Raw genomic sequence first — 19,014 nt, forward strand, 5'->3', positions numbered from 1 at the left:
CTCCTTTTCTTCCACACCTTGTCCAAGTTTCTCTGAATCTTATCAAGAACCAAGGATGGGGACTGGCTCACTCAACAAAGTCTCCAGGCTGCCCTCCCCTCAGCCCTATTCCTGGGCCTCCTTCCATACCCACTCCCTGGCCCATTTCTCTTCTACACCCTCACCTTCCTTGCCTTCATCTTCCTTGGCACTCCCAGCCTCCCATCTCCCCATCCTCTTGGCTTCCTCTCCCCCAATCTCTCTCTTTGCCTCCTTCTCCATGCCTGGGCTCTTCCCTCTGGGCATCGCTCAGCTTCTCTATGGACTTCTTTGGACCTTTTTACTCTTATCTAGCTTTCTCTTCTTTCTCTTCTCTTCTATCCCCATTGTAGAGATTCTACCCCCTTATCTTTCTTTCCTTCTTCATCTTTAGCATGGCCCACCCAATAAAAAGGATTGAATCTGGAGTCATAGCAGGTGGAATTGAACCCCGGATTTACCACCTGACACCTGCGTGACACTGGGCAAGTTAATTTCTTCATCTGTAAGATGAAGGCATTGCCATAAACGTCCTTTAACATCCCTTCAAACTCTAAAGCTTGTATTGGATGAGCCCTCTGACCCTGTAGCAGTCCCTCTCCATCCTGCCTGTGCTCACCTTGTCAAAGTTCCTCTGTTTCTTGTCCAGAGCAGCAGCGGCAGCATTGGACCGTTCCACATCCACCATTAGGTCCTCGATTTCATTCTGCAGTCGGTGCTTGGTCTTCTCTAGGGATGAGCACTTGGCATTCACAGCCTCCACGGCCTCCTCTGCATCTTGTAGCCTCTGGGCCAGCTTCTTCCTAGGGGAGGCAGAGGGGAAAAGAGTGGAATTAAAACTATGAAGAAGCAGTGTGTGCCCCTGAGGAAACTACTAGGGCTACAAAGCCATTTAAGGGAACTAAGGCAGTTTTCTACAATAACCTAGAATACATGCAGCGATATGGAGAACTAGTATTCTAGAACCAAAGTTACTGAGAATCCCATTCTAGAGGGATCAAGTGCCTAGGACCAATACTAGGACTGGAGTTACCTTGGTTCCAGCCCCTCCCCCAGGGTACTTACCTAGGCCGACGATGGGTCCTCCGACCAACAAGCTTTTTGCTCGTCTTATACACATGCATCAGGTATAGTCCGGGCCAAAAGCTCGCCCGTCACAGGAAGTGGGCTAGGGCCAGCCAAAGTGGGAGGAGCAGACGGTTGGGGATAGGTTCCCTTTCCAGTCATCATTACCTGATCGGAATGATTCTAGAGGACCTCCCTTTCCCTTCCTTCGAGGATTCCATTATTATTTCCCCTCATTTCCTCTTCCCCTTCATCCTGTAATCACCCTCCCATCTTGTACCCTTCTTCCTAGTCAGACACTCTCTCCACTGCTATAAGTTGGGATGTTTGTGCCTTTTCTCTGTGAGCTGGCAGGTGAATTCACTTGGAGAACTCGGAGGGATTTAGTCTATGGCAGGGCTACAGCTGTTGCATCCAGTTTGGGGCTGGGACCTCCCGAACTTGACCTCCTGTCTATCGTCCCAGAATCATCCATCTATAGTTCTCCTTTTTCCTCATCCACATCACTCACTACAATTTAATTTGCTGGGAACCCTGGGGTCCAGAGCTGAATGGAATCTGGTGAACAGAGTGGTAGAGTTAGGAGAGGCCCTAAGGACTCACTTGGCCTCCTCTAGCTCCTCAGTCCTCTGGATGGCGTCCGTCTCGTACTTGGTCCTCCACTGTGCCACCTCTGAGTTGGCCTTGGACAGGACACGCTGCAGCTCAGCCTTGGCCTCAGTCTCCTCCTCATACTGCTCCCTCAGGAGGTCGCAGTCATGCCGGGCTGATTGAAGAGCATGTGCCAGGGCATTCTTTGCCTGTGGGAAAGCAGAGGTGGGGAGAGATGGGGAGATCCTGATTACCTTCTAGTAGGGAGGAACATGCAAATCTTCCAAGTTCTGTTCCAATTTGTAAACTCTACTGCTAGCCTGAAACTCAGAGAGCCATAGAATTTTAGAACTGGCAGAGACCTTGGAGATCATTTATTATAACTCCTACATTTTATATATGGGGAAACAGAGGTTAAATGATTTGTTCAAGGTCATACAGTTGTGGGGCAGCTAGATGGTACAGTGGATAGAACAACAGCCCTGGAGTCAGAAGGACCTAATTTCAAGTCTGGACTCAGACACTTAGTAGCTGTGTGACCCTGGGCAAGTCACTTAACCTTGATTGCCTCCAAAAAAACCAAATTTGGTGAAGGCCATACACTTGGTGAGTAGCAGAGCAGGGAATAAACCCATGGCTTTTAACCCCAAGTTAGTTGCTTTTTCCTATTATGTCAGCTTCCTACCTACAGTACAAAAAGACTTGGGGTTCTAATCCTGGCTTTGCCACTTATTGGCTGTGTAACTTTGAATGTCACTTCACCACTCTTGGCCTTAATTTCCCCATCTGTCAGATGTGGATAACTCATTACCTTACGTATGTAAGGCATTAGTATTGTAGATGGGTAAACTGAGGTGAGAGAGGTCCAGTTTGCCCAAGGTTACATAGCTGACAGCTACTAGGGCTAGAACTAGAATATAAGGTCTCCTGACCTTGTGTGTGTGTAGTCTTTGTTTTTGTTTTTACTACCTAGTATATTCTTGTAGCCTCAAGAGTCTACCCCTAATCTCCCAGGTTCATTCTCTCTTGGTTAACACCAGACATGTGTGTGTCTCCAAGTCCTCTTCCCACCCTGAACTTACCTTGGCCTCCTCTTCCAGCTGTCTCTTAAGGTCCTCCATTTGCTGGGTATAGGAGAGCTTTCCCCTGGTCAGCTGGGAGATCAGTGCCTCTTTCTCCTCCAGCTGACGAGTCAGTTCACCTAGAGCAGAAGGAATAAAGATTTTTGTATGTGAGGTATGTGGGCCTTAGCCAATAACCATAGCAGAGGGAGGGTTAGGGCTAGAGGGTGGTAGGAAATAATCTGAAAAGAGTGGCAGAGAAGGACCTGAGGGAAGGGCACTCACCGTTCTCTGTCTGTAATTTGGCTCGCTGGGTGGTAAAGTCATTGAGGGAACGCTGTGCCTCTTCCAGTTTTACCCGGTACTCATTCACCTGGTCCTCCAGAGTTCGGGACACTTTCTCCAGGTTTGCCTGTGGGTAATATGGAGAAAGGAAGGCTCAGTGAACATGTGTGACAGGGGTTAAGGATGGGGGGAGCCAAGTAGAATAATCCAGCTTCTGAGAAAGATCTGAACGAAGAGTGAAAATGAAAGTTATAGGTTAAAATGAGAGAAAGGTGGGAAAATAAGTTTAGTTGAATTCAATTCATCAACCATTTATTAAGCACCTACTAGGTACAAGAGGAGAGAACCCATGGCATAGTGGATAGGGTACTGTCCTTGGAGTTAGGAAGACTTGGGTTTAAGTCCCACCTCATCTACACAGGATGAGTGATCCAGGGCAAACCATTTAACCTTTCAATGCCTCAGGGTAACTCTGAAAATTGAAGAACAGCTGACAATCTGCTTTGGTAGAGGGAGGTCCTAAGATTGATTAAAATCTCAGGTCCAGGCCAAAAAAAAAAAAAAAAATTAGACAAGATACTACACTAGGTGCTGAAGTTATAAAGCCAAAAAACAAATCAAAACAAAACAAAACAAAACAAAAAAATAAAATTGTCCCTGCTATCTAAGGGCTCACATTCTATTGGGAGGAGAAATGTTATCACCTCCTTTGAGCTGGAATCAAACCACCAACTTAAGGATGCTTCATAGAATCAGACTCTGTGGTTACTCTACCAGCTGAGCTGTTTCAGAGGAAAAAGGGAATGGAAATGGATGCATTCTGTAAATAGTTGGAAGGAAAAAGAGAAAGGAATGGTAGGAGAGATTAAGGGAGATACATACAGAATTAAAACAATGAGATGCCTTAGAAGAGAGAGGGACAGTGGTATCAAAGAGGGAAAAAAAAAGAGAAAGATGTATGTGAAAAAGGAAGCAGAGAGAAAGGGAGATGAAAGAAGAAGACTGAAAGGGCTCTGAGAAGTGATCCAACTCTGTCATTGTGCAGATGAACAAACCAAAGCCCCACAGTAGAAGATTTGCCCAAGGTCACACAGGTAGTAAGACTTTAGACCAAGTCCAACTCTGACTCCCAAGCTAGTACTTTTTTATGACATCAGTCTACAATAACACAAGGTGCCAAGGAAGGGACCTTGGGGATCATTTAGTCCAACTCCCATAGTAGCAGGCTGATGCTAAAAGACTATGAGGGACGCGGTAATCTCTCTCTTATTGAATTTTCTTACAACGTTTTGTCTAGATCACATTCTACTTTTTAGTATACTTATTAGGGCCATGCCTATCACTTCTGTAAAATTGTAAGCTCCTTGAGGGCAGGAAGTACTTTTTTTAAAAAATCTTTGTTTCCTCAGCTACTAACTACAGTGCTGTGAGCATCATAGGCATTTACTAAATGTTTATTGGATTGTTGAAAGAGAGGGACGAAAGAAATTAGAGGACAAGAGAAGAAAACAACCAGAGATGATGAAGAGAAACCAAGCCAGAAACTGGGGCTCCTTCCCTCTCTCCCTTCCTCCCTTCAACTCTCTCTGTCTCTGTCCCCGTCTCTCTCTCTCTCTCTATTTGTCTCTGTTCTTATCTCTGCCTCTCTTCCTCTTCCTCCTCTCACCTTGGCCTTGATGACCTGCTCCATGTTGGAGGTGACATCGTCCAGCTCCAGCTTGAACTCGCTCTTCTCCTTCTCCAGCTTCTGCTTCACCCTCTGCAGATTGTCGATCTGCTCTCCCAGCTCGGCCACACTGTCCGCGTGCTTCTTGCGCAGGGCGGCCGCCGTGGCCTCGTGCTGCAGCGTCGCCTCTTCCAGGTCCCTCCGCATCTTCTGGAACTCCGCCTCCCTCTTCTTGTTCATCTCGATCTGGACAGAGGTGGCCCCTCCGGCCTCCTCCAGCCTCTCGCTGATCTCCTCCAGCTCCCGGGATAAGTCTGAGCGCAGCTTCTCCACCTTGGCCCGGGCTGTCCTCTCTGCTTCCAGCTCCTCCTCCAGCTCCTCGATTCGAGCCTGGGGACAGAGAGAAGAGAATTTGAATAAAGAAGACCCTCGTCTAATCTAGTTGGGAAGAGAGGAAAGGAGATGACTTTGGTCAAAAGCTAACTCAAGGACCTCAAGGCTCACTGAATAAGAAGGGGGCCAGGAAAAAAATGGACCTGTCATGTTAGAGAAGAAGGTCCTGGGTAAAACAAAAAAGATAAAAGAAAAGAAAAGAAGGCTGTGAGAAAACCTGAGACATGTTTTCACCAACACGACACTAACTGTAGAACAGGAGGGACACAATGGAGCCTAATCTCATTTAGATAACATTGGCAATCCCCTATCAGTACTAGAACCCGAAAACACACACACACACACACACACACACACACACTCACATTTATATAGCACTTTTAGGTTTACAAAGTTCTTTTTTCCCTCTCCCAACAATAATGGGAAGTAGATGGTGCAGGTATGATTGCTCTCATTTTATAGATAGTAAAACTGAGGCTCATAGAGGTAAAGTGATTTGCCCATGGCTGCACAGTATCAGAGCTGGCATATGAACTTAAGACTCCTGAGAGATGGTCTCTTTGCTACACCATAACTTAGAATCTCCCACCTAGAATCCAAATCATTGGGTAGTGGCATCCCTTCCATCTGGAATTCAGATTACACAAATGGCTCTTATTTTAATGCCAAATTTCAGTGATTGATTCTTTCCTTTTTGCCGTCCGTTTTTAGGGAAAGTGATCAAACAATGACCAAAAATAGCAAAGATTTAGTTGAAAACAAAGTAATACTTTTAGTATATGTCCTTGGTTTGGTACAGCTTCAACCCAATTTCTTATACTTTCTACAACTGCAGTATAGGATGATGAGAATTTGTGTTCAGAGAGATGACCCTGAGGTAGTGTAATATCTGAGTCACCAGAGAAAATTTCCATGAGATTCATTATGCTCTGCTTCCCAGGGCAGGAAAATGGACTTGTACATTCTATATAGATTTGCATGGAAAAGACTTTAAACAACCAGTGGCTTCTGTTTATCCTCAGGTAACCAGAAAATTCAATTAACTGTGGACTCCCTCCTCCCCCTCAGCCTATAATTCCTTGAGCTGACTAGTTATTTGAGGTTTTACTGTATTGACTTCCTAATGTTGAGTCCTAGGAGCATAACTAGTTTAGTGGTTATTTTAGTGGGCACTGTCTTCACCTCCTTCCCTTGTTTGTCTATCTACTGGTCCACTTATCTGACTGAGAGGCCATCTCACACTCACCTAGAGCTGTGAGGTTCACAAAGCACTTTCCCCAAAGCAATTCTATGAGGCCTAGATACTAGTATTGTTATCTCCGGTTTACAGATGAAGAAGATAAGACCCAGTGAAGGTAAATAACTTGCCTAAGTTCATGAAACTAGTAAATTCTGGAACCCGGACTCAAATACAGGTATTCTGACTCTAAAAACTGTGTTCTTTGTTCTACATAAGACTTCTTTTTGTCCCACTCACTTTATTCTTTGGCTGCAGCAGGGGCCAAGCAGAAAAGGGGATATGATCCTTTTCTTTAGGATGGTGTCTAAACTCTGTGGCCCTGTGTGTCAGCAGGGTGTAGGTTTCCAATGGCACATATATTTATTTATTTTCAATCCTGTGGATACCAGTAGCAGGAGAGGAAAGCCACTCTTCCCACTTTCCAGCAGAGGGGAGCACCTCAACTGAAATGAGAAGAGAATGCTTTTGTTCTGCGGCACAGAACAAGTGATGGAAACTATTTCTTCCAAGGGGAGACGCATAGTAAAGCAGAAAGAGCGTTGCTCTTGAAGACAGATGATCTGGGCTCAAGTTCAGGTTCTTATACTCACTAGGTTTTGTGACTCTAGGCAAGTCATTTAAGTTCTTTGTGCCTATACAAAGGGGATAATGACAATAATACCTGTACATCCTATCTCAGAGTTGTGAGGACAGGGTTCTGCAAACTTTAAAGTGCTAAAGACATTCAAGCTATTATAACAAAAGGAGGAGATACAAACAAAGATCTTTTTCCTAGTCTAGAAAAAACAAATCCAGCCAGTGAATCACAGATGGCGACACCTGGAGGACGCAAAGAAGACAGGTAGTAAAGGATAGTAGAAATAGCACTGGAACTGGGGCCCAAAGACCTGGGTTCAAATACTATTTTTGACCAAGTGACTGGTCAGTCATTTCCCCTCTCTAGGCCTCAATTTTCTCATCTCTCATATGGTGGGGGGTGGTGGAAGTAAGAGATTGGATTGGATAGATGATTAATAGAATGAAGCTTCTTAATGGTCTTTCATTTTTGCATTTATATCCTCAGTACTTAGCATAGTGCCTAGCACATAGTAGGCACTTAATACTTTAAAAAAAATCAGGCAGCTAGGTACCACAGTGGATCAAATGCTGAGCCTAGAGTGGGAAAGAACTGAGTTAAAATTTTGCCTCAGATACTCCCTAGCTGTGTGACCCTGGGCAAGTCACTTAACCTATGTCTGTCTCAGTTTCCCCATTTGTAAAATGGGGATAATATTGGCACCTATCTCAGGATTGTTGTGAGGTTAAAAAAATGAGATTATTTTTGTAAAGTGCTTTGCAAACCTTAAAAGTGTTATATAAATGCTAGCTATTATTATTTTTGTTTAATGGAATGGATCTCTAAGGTCCCTTCCAACTCTGTGTCCTATGATCTTATGATTTCATTTAAAATAGAACTGGGTTTCCCAGGAGAGAGATCTATGAACTTGAGCAAATGCCTGAGACATTTGTTTTCACTACACTGGCTCTCAGTGGAAATGCTTGTACTTAGTACTGAAAGATTGTTGGCAAAGTACCCTCTTGGGTAGCCCTTTGGGTTATTGAGGTAGTGCAGTGGATAGAGCCCTCCCCCTGGAGTCAGGAAGACCTGAGTTCAGGTCCCATTTCTGACACTTAACTGTTTTTTTGACCATGGGTAAGTCACTTTACCTCAATTTCCTCAACCGTAAAATGTGGATACTGATAGTACTTAATTCTCAGGGTTGTTTTGACAAGCAAATAGGATTACATTTGTGAAGCGCTTAGGTGCCTGGCATATAGTAGGTGTTATATTAATGCTTCCTTCCCTCTTTCTTGGGTGCTAAGGGGAGAAATAGGATATGTCTCCTCCCAAATTCTCCCTTCCAGCTTACATCATCATCATTCAACACTACTCCAAAAAATCTGGAATTTCATTTGTGTGGTGATTCTCTTCCTGGATACAAATCAGAACCCCCTCGAACCTCCTGTCCCCAGACACGCTTCAGCAAATGATTTCATGAGTTGCTGTGGTCAAAAACAACCAGCGCTTGATGGCCAACTTGCTGGTGATGGATGAACCTCTCTCTCTCTCTCTCTCTCTCTCTCTCTCTCTCTCTCTCTCTCTCAACTTAACTATTCTGGTCCTTGAAGGCCAGATACAGCTTTCTGCTGGGCCAATATTCAAAGCCTCTCTTGCTTGACTGGACCCACTGGACCCTGGAGCTCTGCTGGCATAGTCTTCCAGTACCTAGGGTCACCTCCATACATGAGGAAGTGTCCAACAGGACTTGAGTGGAAGATAATAATAGCTGACCTTTATGCAGTATTGTCTGGTTACTAAGTATTTTATTCACATTATCCTACTGAATAAGTTAATAGCCTATGAGGGTGGTAGGATAAATACAGAGTGCCCAAAAAGTCTCAGTGCAGTTTAAAGTTGTTAAAACAACAACAACAACAACAGCAACAACAAAAACTTAAAATCACACTTAGACTTTTGGGACACTCTGTGTTAATGCTCGTATGTTCCAGAAATTAGAGTCCACGGAGATTATACAACTTGGCCAAGGACTTCTCGTCAGTAAATGACAGCATCAAGCCTGGAGGCAGCTAAGTGCTGGAGTGGATAGAGTGATCTTGGGCAAGTAGCTTCCCCTTTCTCAGCCTCCGTTTCCTGATTTATAAAATGGGAACAATAAAAACATCTACCTCGGAGGGTTGTTGTGAGGATCAGATGAGATAATGTTAGGTGACTCAGTGGGCATGGTGTCAGCAAGCCCTGAGTTCAAATCTAGCCTCAGGTATTTACTAGCTGAATGACCCTGGGCAAGTCATTTAACTTCTACCTCTACAATGGAAATATTAATAGAATAAAGGGTTATTGTGGGGATAAAATGAGAAAATAATTGTAAAACACTTAGAACAGTGCTTAGCACATAGTAAGCACCATATAAATGTTAGCTATTATTATTATGTATTTAGGAACTCTTAAGGTGCTATATAAACGCAAACATTATTGTTGTTGTTATAATCAGTCTTTATCTTAGTGCTCTAATTCCCAGCCATTTCCCCACTATACTGGGCTACCTCTAGTCAGATTTGTACCCAGGTAAGGATAAAATGAGCTTCTAACCGCAAGGAATCAATGTCCTTGCTTGCAGGTGACTGTCATTTTGTCGACATCTGGCACATACTTAGCCCTACTATGAGTAAGGTATGCCCTACATGACGACACACACACAATAGGTGCTGACTCGGGCTTTTTTTTTTTTTTTGGTGAGGCAATAGGGGTTAAGTGACTTGCCCAAGGTCACACAGCTAGTGAGTGTCAAGTGTCTGAGGCTGGATTTGAACTCAGGCCTCCTGACTCCAAGGCGGGAGCTCTATCCACTGCGCCATCTAGCTGCCCCACAACAGGTGCTTAGTAAATGTTTGAAATTGAATTGAATCCTGGTCAAATCAGCAGAGTCCACAGCAGGCGGCTGGCAGAGCCCCTGTCTGTGGACGACTGAGAGTGCCTTTGGGTAAGTGAGTGCTCTGGAGGGAGGATTCGCCTCATGGAAGGGGTGAATTGTACATGAAATGTCAGTGACAGTAGTCAGATATATTTCTTATTCAAAGATAATGCTGCAAATAAAGAAATACGGAAAGACAAAATGATGCAGTGTTACAATACCTGAACTGCAAATACACTGACTATAATGACATTTTTTTAAAAAGAGAAGAAAACAAAGCCAGAGGTAACAAAATTTTAGGTAGACCTGGAAAGGGACGTGATGAAAACATGTTTAGTTTTTCATGTTTATTAATATCTTTGGTTCTACTTTGTTAAATACTAAGGGTTCTATGTAAGATTTTACTTCTTCTTTTGAATGTTTATTTGACTCTTTGTTCTTGTTAAAGGTTATGAATTTTTTTTGTTTTTTTTTGTTTTTTAAAAGAGGCATCCCTAGGCTTCCTACCTATCTTTGTGATAGTCTGCTACCTTGTATAGGAGGAAAGGGGACAGATGGGGAAGGGTACGGGGAGGGGCTTTCTCCATCATTTGCTTTAGAGCAAAAGGACCCAGAAAAAGAAACCAACACAACTTTTTGTGCCCCCCCCCAAAAAAAAGATTAGCTAATTGTTAGGAGATATTCCCCCCGGGCTTCCAGAGTAGCCCAACTTGAGGCTGTTCTAGAGAGAAAGTGAATTATTTTCATCTGAGAAATAATTAGCATTGTAGAGAGTCACTAAACTCTCAGGGGAAAGTGATTGAGTATCCCTGTTAGTTAACTTTGAGCTTGCTTGAGGAGAGACTGTCCTGTGGTATAGTAGAAAGAGCCCTAGCTCTGGAGTCATAGAACCTGCATTTAAATCCCGCCTCCGACACTTACTACTGTATGACCTTGGCTAAGTCACGTAACCTCCATGGCCCTCATCTGAAACACTGGATTGCCCTCTGAGGTTCTTCTCTTCTGCCTTTAGATGGTAGATTTTGTTGTTGTTGTTTAATCATTTATCAGTCGTTTCTGATTCTTTGCAACCCCAGTTGGGGTTTTCTTGACAAAGATACTATTTTCTTCTCCAGCTTATTTTACAGATAAGGAAATTGAGGCAAACAGGGTTAAGTGACTCGCCCAGGGTCTCAAAGCTAGTGAAGTGTCCCAGACTGGATCTGAACTCAGATCTTCGTGACTCTAGGCTCGGCATTCTATCTACTGAGCCACTTAGCTTCCCTGTTTTGTGGTATTCTATGATTCTATCATATGATTCTATATCCTAGAATGTCCCAGGTGTCTTCTCTGGAGTATCCAAACCCTTCAGTGCCCTCTACCTAGCTGTCCAGACGGTTACCTGGTTTTCCTTTAGTTTCTTCTGTAGCTGGAGAGCCACTGCCTGTTCATGCTCGATTTTGCTGTTCAGCTGATTTATGTCAAACTCTTTCCTGGAATAGAGGTTGGTGGATGTTGGGCATTCCCCCTCCTTCATTTCTGCCTCTTCTCTTCCCCTGTTCTAGGACACTGGGATTACTCAGTCCTGTCCCCACTTCCCCCACAGACAAATTACTAATGCCAGCTTTTCCAGGAGTGTGGATGCGGAGAAGGGGAATGCCTGGGATAAATCTACCCTGTGGAAAGGGTTACATTAGCCATTCCCTGATGCCTCTGAGAGAATAGGGTCACAACAGAGGTTGGTGTTCTGTTCTTCTGACGTGCCCTCTGACTGACCCACAGATCTCATATGCCCTCTCTCTTCCCCACCACAAGGCTCATACTTCTTGAGTTTCTCCTCTAGCTGCTGCTTGTCATTCTCCAGGTCCATGATGCTCTCCTGGGTCAGCTTCAGGTCTCCTTCCAGCTTCCTCTTTGCTCGCTCCAGGTCCATCCGAACCTTTTTCTCCTGTTCCAGGGATCCTTCCAGCTGACAGAGAGATAGAGTCAGAGGAAGAAAGAGAGAAAGACACAGACGGAGAGATAGAGACAGATGTCCAGTCAGAGAGAGACTATTCCAGGTAAGACCAAGAATCTACTATGCAGAATGCTCTCCTTTCGTCTTGACTCTAGACCCAAAGTTTGTGGGGCTCCCGTCCTCAAGCACATGGGACCTGAGGTCAAGTTGCCAAAGGAAACAAGGATAAAGTTTGAAGAAGGATCTCAGATAACAAAGAAGTTCCAGTGACCTCAGGAATAAGATCAATGGATTTTATTTAATTCAATTCAACAAATACTTATTAGGATCCTGCTGTGTGCATGTTAGTGTGCAAGGTGTTGGAGATCATAGGATCCCCTAGATCTCAAAGTAGAACAGATTTTAGAGACCATCTAGTCCAAAGGCCCAAGAAAATTGGATGACATACCCAAGGTTATATACAGAATGAAAGGGGATAGCCCCTGCCCTCTTAGACCACTGGAGTTTCCTGGAAAGACCCTAGCTCAGTGACCTAAGGGGATGAGGTCAAAGTTACTCACATCATCCACTTGCTGCTCCAGCTTAACCTTGGACTTGGTCAGTGAGTTGACCTTGTCTTCCTCAGCTTGCAGGTCATCCAGTGCTTGCTGGTGGGCCTCTTGCAGGGCCTTCTTCTCCTTAGTCAACTTGGCAATGATCTCATCCAGCCCAGCCATCTCCTCGGTCAGGTTTTTCACCTGTGGGACAAGAACCCCATTTCCCACCCACCATTGTAGTCAAAGGTTGGCAGGCCCAAACCAATTAACTGATTCCAAGGTATTGTCCATAAGAGGTTTTGTGAAGTTCAATATCAGGGCTTATGTTAATTTCATAGACCACTGGGGGAAAGGTAGATTTGATTATGGGTGTTACTAGTGGCCTGGCCCTATGGCAGAGGCCAGTATGGCCTGGGAGTCTCGTGGAGGTCTAAGGATGGAACTGAAAAGGATCCCTTTGCTTACCTTGTTTTCCGTTGCATGCTTCTCCTTCTCCACCTTGGCCAGGGTCAGCTCCAGATCGTCAATGTCCTTCTTCAGCTCTGAGCACTCATCCTCCAGCTTTCGCTTCTTGGCTGTGAGCTCAGCATTCATCTCCTCCTCATCCTCCAGGCGCTCTGTCTGCTCCTTCACCTTGGCCTCCAGCTGGATCTTGTTTTTGATCAGCTGATCACAGCGCTCTTCTGCATCTGCCAGGTTGTCTTGTTCCTGGGAGCAGAGCATGGAGAAAACAAGAGATTGAAGAGGGACTCTACCAACTAGGCAGTGACCAAACAAATCAGGGTATGTGAATGTAATGGAATATCATAGCACCATAAGAAAAGCCAACATAGTTTCAGAAAAGCCTGGGAAGACCTGAATGAACTGATGCAGAGTGAAGTAAACAGAACCAGGAGAACAATTTATACAATAATAACAAGATTATAAAGAAAAACAAGACTTGGAAACTTTGATCAATGCAAAGACCAACTGTGATTCCAGAGGACTGATGGTGAAGCATGTTATATGCTTGACAGTAGGATGATGGACTCAAGGTATAGAATAAGGCAAACTTTTTTAGATATACCCAAGGTGGGAATTTGTTTTGTTTGACTATGCATGTTTGCTATAAGGGTTTTGTTTTTTTTTTTTCTTTTTTTCTTTTTCCAGTGGAGGAGGGTAGTAAGAGGACAAGGAAGAGAAGGAAGGATAGGGATAAGGCTAGCAAAAAAAAAATAAATGAAATGAAGAAAAAGAGGATTAATGAAGCATCTTTTTTTCTTTAATGCAGAGAAGGGAACAGAAGAAAAGCCAGAAAGAAGCACAAATAAGCAAGACACCGTTGAAAAAAACAGGTTGAACCTATTATATACTTTAAAAGATAAGCAAAGTATACATAACATATACTTGCAGCTTTTTGAATAATTTTCTTTCTCTTTTTCAGTACATATATGGAAATGCCTATTTTGTTGGCTGTTTGTTAAGTTCAGAATAAAAACAAACAAAACAGGAAATTGAAAGGAGAAGAAAGATGAAGAGGGAGGATTAGAAAAAGACCTAGAACTCAGAGGTTCCCTGGAGTAGGAAGATGAGTTGTTTCCCAAGGGAGGGCAAGGTAAAGTAATCTTACTGCCTGGACTTGTAGCTGCAGATCATTCTTCTCCTGAAGCAGGGACACCATCTTTTCCTCCAGTTCCTTCCGTCGAGCGTCTGACTTCTCCAGGGCATCTTTGATGCGCCCAAATTCTTCCTTCATGTTGGCCATTTCCTTCTCTGTCTCTGCACTCTTCAGCAGAGGCTTAATCTTAAAGTAAAGCTTCATCCAGGGCCAATTCTTGACCCCCATGAAGGCCCGGATGTTCCATTGGATCACCAGGAGGGCATCCCTGAGAGGGAAAAGTCAATGTAAGGAGGAGAGGTGCCATGAACCCATTTATTTTGTTCTTCAATCCCATGAACCAGACTCCACCTAAGACTTCCTAGTCTCAAGAGACCTCCTATCATTGAGAGGGAAGGAAGGAAGATTGTAAATTCCTCAAGGGCAGGAGCACATTCGCTTCCTCCCTTTGTATCCCATAGAGGACCCAGACCAGTTTGAGGCACAGAGCAGTTACTTAATAAATGTTTGCTGATGGAAATATTCATAGAAAGGGGAAGATCTCTGTCCCTAACAATTGATATTTACATAGGGCTATAAATTTGCAAATTGCTTTCCATATGTTATCTCATTTGATCCTCACAACATAAAGTAGGTATCTCAAGTGTCATTATCCTCATCTTATAGAGAAGGAAACTGAGTCTCAGAGAAGGTAGGTGACTTGCCCCTGGTCACACAGCTAATAAATGTTAATGATGAGATTTGAAGCCAGGTCTCGCCAGACTCAAAGTCCAGCACTCCACCCACTATAGTGTACTTCCTCTCCATTCCACAGGCTATCACCACCCCTTGCCTTGTAGACTTTGTACTGAACCTTATATCACAGTAGCAGTGTGTCTCCTTGATAATTGCTGACAGAGGAGTATTAGGATAGGACCATAAAGGGGTCAGGTGTCAATCATTTCCTAATAACTAGGACTCCCAATGTCCTTGGTAGTTCTAGGGTTCATGACTAACCCATAGTATCCCAAGACCATCCAGTAATAATGACCGGCATTTATATGATGCGTTAACACCTACAAAACATTTTACATAAGTTATCTCATTTGGTCCTCGCAGTAACCCTAGAGGTAGGTGCTATTATTATCCCCACTTTACAGATGAAAAAAGCTGAGTCTGTGAGAGGTTAAATGACTTGCCTAGGGCTATTAAATATCTAAGGCATATTAGAACTCAGTTCTTCCTGATTCTAACTCTAGTACTCTATGCATTGCCCCATCTAGTGCTCAGATAGCTTCAGTTCTACTTAGACAACCTATCAGGGCCCCTGGTTCAGTGGTTCCCCAGTGCTCTCTCTCTGCTCTTGCTCTGCCTTCTTTCCCTTCTCACCTTCGTTCCACAATTTTCTTGAACTCAATCCTCATCAGCTGGCCCCGGGCCTGAGCCTGAATCCGGGTGATGATGCGGGACAATCTCTCGTCTCTCATCTCTTCCAGCAGCCCCAGCAGCCCAGCCTTGAAGAACACCTGGAGAGAAGATTCACATGTTGGAGATGAGGGAGGAAGAGAGGGATATCTTCATAGGAAGTCCTCCCAGGAGAGAATTGGGGAAGGAAGATGGGTGGAGCTGGGAGATTTCATTACAGAGATTTCAGAGTCATGGGATGGAACCTGAATCTCCCACCTGCTCTATCCCTAACATTAGAGCATGGACTAGGAGCCATCCTCCCAGGGAGGGGAGGACTTGGACTGCTGGGGGTGAGGAAAAGAGAGAAAAGGAAGTTGGAGATGAGATTGGTGGGAGGAGGGAACATAGTAAGGTGTAAAGGACAAGATGGGTCTTACCCTTCCTCTGTCCTTCTTGCTCAGACCCTCTCCCCTTAGGGTGTCCCTACACAATCCTAGTGAGCCCTCTCCTCCATGGCCCTGCCTCCCTCACCTTGGTGTGGCCGAACTTGTACTGGTTGTGGTCAATGTCTAAGGAGCCAAGCAGCTTCTCTGCCCCCTTCCTGCTGTCGATGAACTGGCCCTCGGGGATGGCTGCTGGGTTCAGAATCCGATACCTGAGGGGAGAGGTGGAGATGGTCATCTCACTCTCTGTATGGTTCTTGAGAATGATGCTACTTGGGAACAAGAACATCTACCACCAGCTCTACCCACCTGTGACCCTACCCCACCCTCCAGATCTGAACATTTTCCCTGAGCGGCCCACACCCACCTCTGTCGGAAGTCCCCATAGAGGATGCGGTTGGGGAATCCCTTCCTGCAGATTCGGATCCCTTCAAGCACCCCATTACAGCGTAGCTGGTGCATAACCAAGGGATTGTCCATCACCCCTATGGACATCAGAGGACAGGATGAAAGATAAGTTTCTGAGTAAATGGAGGCAGAGCGTTTGCTACCTCCTACCTTGTTTAACTCCCTTCCCCACCCACTACTCACCAGGAGCTTTCCTCTCATTGGGGATGATGCACCGCACAAAGTGGGGATGGGTGGTCTTTAGATTGGCCATCAGCTTGTTGAGGTTCTCCTGGGGATGGATGGCAGTGGTCAAGGAGGATTAGAGATGACAGGAGCCACCTCTTGGGCACCCTGAGGCCCAGCCCCAGCAACACTGAAACTCTAACTGTGTTGATTCAAGACTAACAGCCCTGAGTTTGCATAAGACCCGTGCAGAATTTGTATGTCCAAGGTAACACATCCCTCTGACCCCCACCCTGCACTGATAGGTCTAGTTTTCCCTCAGGATTCCCAGTTCTACCCACAGTGGCTAGCTCATCTTACCCTGTGGAGGGCTGACACTGTCTGGAAGGAAGAACCTTTTTTCTTGCCTCCTTTGCCTTTGGCATCAGCTATGTGAGAGAGGAAAGAATCCGTCAGGGAGGAACCGCATACTTTCTAGCTCCACCCCCCACACTCCTCGCTCTCCCTGCCTGTTTCCTTTTTCGTTACCTTTCCCCCTCAAGTCTTTCTAACTTCTCTTACTGTCAAGTATACCCCCATCCTCTCAGTCACCCAGGCTTACAACCTAGGTGTCATCCTTTACTCCTGACTCTTTCTCACTCCCCCATACCTTCTTAACATTGCTCATATATGCTCCGTTCTCTCCTCTGATACTACAACCATCCTGCTACAGGTCCCTGTTACCTTACACTTGGACACTTACAGTATAGCCTGCTGCTTGGTGTCTCTGTCTCATCTGTTCCCACTCTAATCTATCCTCCTCTTAATTGCCAAATAAGTCTTCCTAAAGTGCAGGTCTGACCCTATCACCTCCTCTAGTTAATAAACTCCAATGGCTCCCCTTCACCTCCAGGATCAAATATAAAATCTTCTGTTTGACTCTTAAAGCCTTTTGTAACCTGGTTGTTTCCTACCTTTCCAGTCTTCTTACACATTATTCCCTCCATATTATCTTTGATCCTTACTGTTTCTCTCACACATTTCTTTTTTTTTAAATAATTTTTTCCCCAATTACATGTTAAAATAAGTATTAAAACTTTAAAAAAGTTTTGAGTTCCAAATTCTACCCTTCCCTCCTTCCCTGCCCTCTCCATGAGATGGTAAGCAAATTCGATATAGTTTATACATGTCACACGTCTCTTCATCTTCCAACTCTGAGCTGTCTCCAGTGCCTGGAATGTTCTCCCTCCTCATCTCTGCCTCCTGGCTTCCCTGGCTTCCTTTAAGTCTCAGCTTAAATCCCACCTTCTACAAAATTTTCTTCCCAATCATCCTTAATCTTATCGCCTTTCCTCTGAGACTACCCTCAATTGATCCTGTACAGATCTTGTTTGTACTTAGTTGTTTGCATGCTATGACCTCTTTGAGGGCGGGACTACTTTTTGGTTTTGTTTATTTGTTTTTTGCCTTTCTTTCTATGCTCAGCACTTAGCACAGTGCCTGGCACATAGTAGGTGCTTAATAAATGCTCGTTGATTGCTTGATTGATAGGGCACAGAGACTGCTCTTTCCCCTGAGCATAATATTGCGACTGGTGGCCATTGGAAGCTACAATTCACTTAGGGAAAGTTAGAAGGTAACACTAGCCTCACTTGCCCACCCAGCCATAAAACATGAATATGCTCATAATAAGATGAATGATACAAATTGCATTGTACTAGGACTCTCTCTGTTCTCCCAGCTTTGGACTCCTCCACCCAAATCCCAGATCATGTCTCTTCACCTGTTTTGCATACTCTCTTGATCCCTGGCACTGCCCTAATACATTTGACCTGGACCCTAACCTTTGCCTCTGGCACCTTGGGAAAGGCACCACTCATCTCTGTTAACTCACTCCAGTCCATGCACAAGTAACATGACACTTCTGACCCTTTTCTAAGGGGGAATCTTCAGGCAGTTACCTGGCACAAGAGGCATCAGTCTATATCATGAGAGACCTGTAACTCTAGTTTATGGCTGGAGTTTCCAACCCAAGTACATTCACTGCTCTCTTGCCATATCTTTCCCTTTGTCTCTCCCCTCCCCCAATATTTTTTTTCCCTTTTCCCTTTCCTCATTGGAGTTAGAGGCTTCTTTCCTATAGCTCATCACTACACCCAAGCAATAGGTTCCTTCTGATTTGGGAACTCTTCATTTCCTAGAAGTCAGATGCTGAATCCCATAAGATTTCCTAAAGTGCCACTATCATATCCCAGAGCTGGGTCCTTACCAGTATCAGCAGAAGCATAGGAAGCAAAGAGGGTTGCCATCAGTTTGAGGGAGGACTTTTGATAGAGGCCCACCACAGTCTCATTGAGTGGGTCCTTGTTCTTCTCCAGCCATCCCATGATATTGTAATCTACAATGCCTGCGTAGTGTATCAGAGAGAAGTGGGCCTCCTGCTTCCCCTTGACATTTCGGGGTTTCTGGAAGTTGTTGGACTTGCCCAGGTGGTTGTCGTAGAGTTTGGCCTTGAAGGTTGTGTCAGTGGCTTTGGGGAACATGCATTCCTCCTCCAGAATGGACATTATGCCCATGGGCTATGGTGAAGGGAAGAAGTAATGTAGCTGAGTTTCCTCCCAAGGATTCACAGAGCCATAGACTCCCCAGACAGGAAGGAACCTCTAGAAGTTAACTTGTCCACTCCTGTAGTTGAGTATCTGGTCTGTTATTAACCAACAGGAGCTTTCCATAATCTCTTTCAGTCACCTGTGCCACTAGCTCATGACCTGA

The 19,014-nt window shown here is 44.7% G+C and overlaps 1 protein-coding gene across 1 annotated transcript in view; it reads right to left on the bottom strand.

The window, feature by feature from the left end:
- Positions 1–637: 637 nt before the first annotated feature.
- LOC114036519 (myosin-6) overlaps positions 638–19,014 on the bottom strand; it is a gene marked incomplete at its 3' end in the record, with an annotated part of 30,730 nt that continues 12,353 nt past the window's right edge. The window contains exons 13-28 of the mRNA XM_027853012.1: positions 18,512–18,821; positions 16,624–16,691; positions 16,282–16,369; positions 16,058–16,175; positions 15,779–15,902; positions 15,230–15,366; positions 13,874–14,129; positions 12,730–12,972; positions 12,289–12,465; positions 11,595–11,740; positions 11,174–11,264; positions 4,687–5,076; positions 3,021–3,147; positions 2,757–2,875; positions 1,687–1,883; positions 638–821 (exon numbers count right to left, since the gene is read on the bottom strand). Coding sequence (XP_027708813.1) covers positions 638–821; positions 1,687–1,883; positions 2,757–2,875; positions 3,021–3,147; positions 4,687–5,076; positions 11,174–11,264; positions 11,595–11,740; positions 12,289–12,465; positions 12,730–12,972; positions 13,874–14,129; positions 15,230–15,366; positions 15,779–15,902; positions 16,058–16,175; positions 16,282–16,369; positions 16,624–16,691; positions 18,512–18,821 — 2,775 coding nt within the window. The remainder of the gene's footprint in view (positions 822–1,686; positions 1,884–2,756; positions 2,876–3,020; positions 3,148–4,686; positions 5,077–11,173; positions 11,265–11,594; positions 11,741–12,288; positions 12,466–12,729; positions 12,973–13,873; positions 14,130–15,229; positions 15,367–15,778; positions 15,903–16,057; positions 16,176–16,281; positions 16,370–16,623; positions 16,692–18,511; positions 18,822–19,014) is intronic.

Source organism: Vombatus ursinus, unplaced genomic scaffold, assembly GCF_900497805.2.
Source record: "Vombatus ursinus unplaced genomic scaffold, bare-nosed wombat genome assembly UNPS02009850.1, whole genome shotgun sequence".
Taxonomy (NCBI): Eukaryota; Metazoa; Chordata; class Mammalia; order Diprotodontia; family Vombatidae; genus Vombatus; species Vombatus ursinus.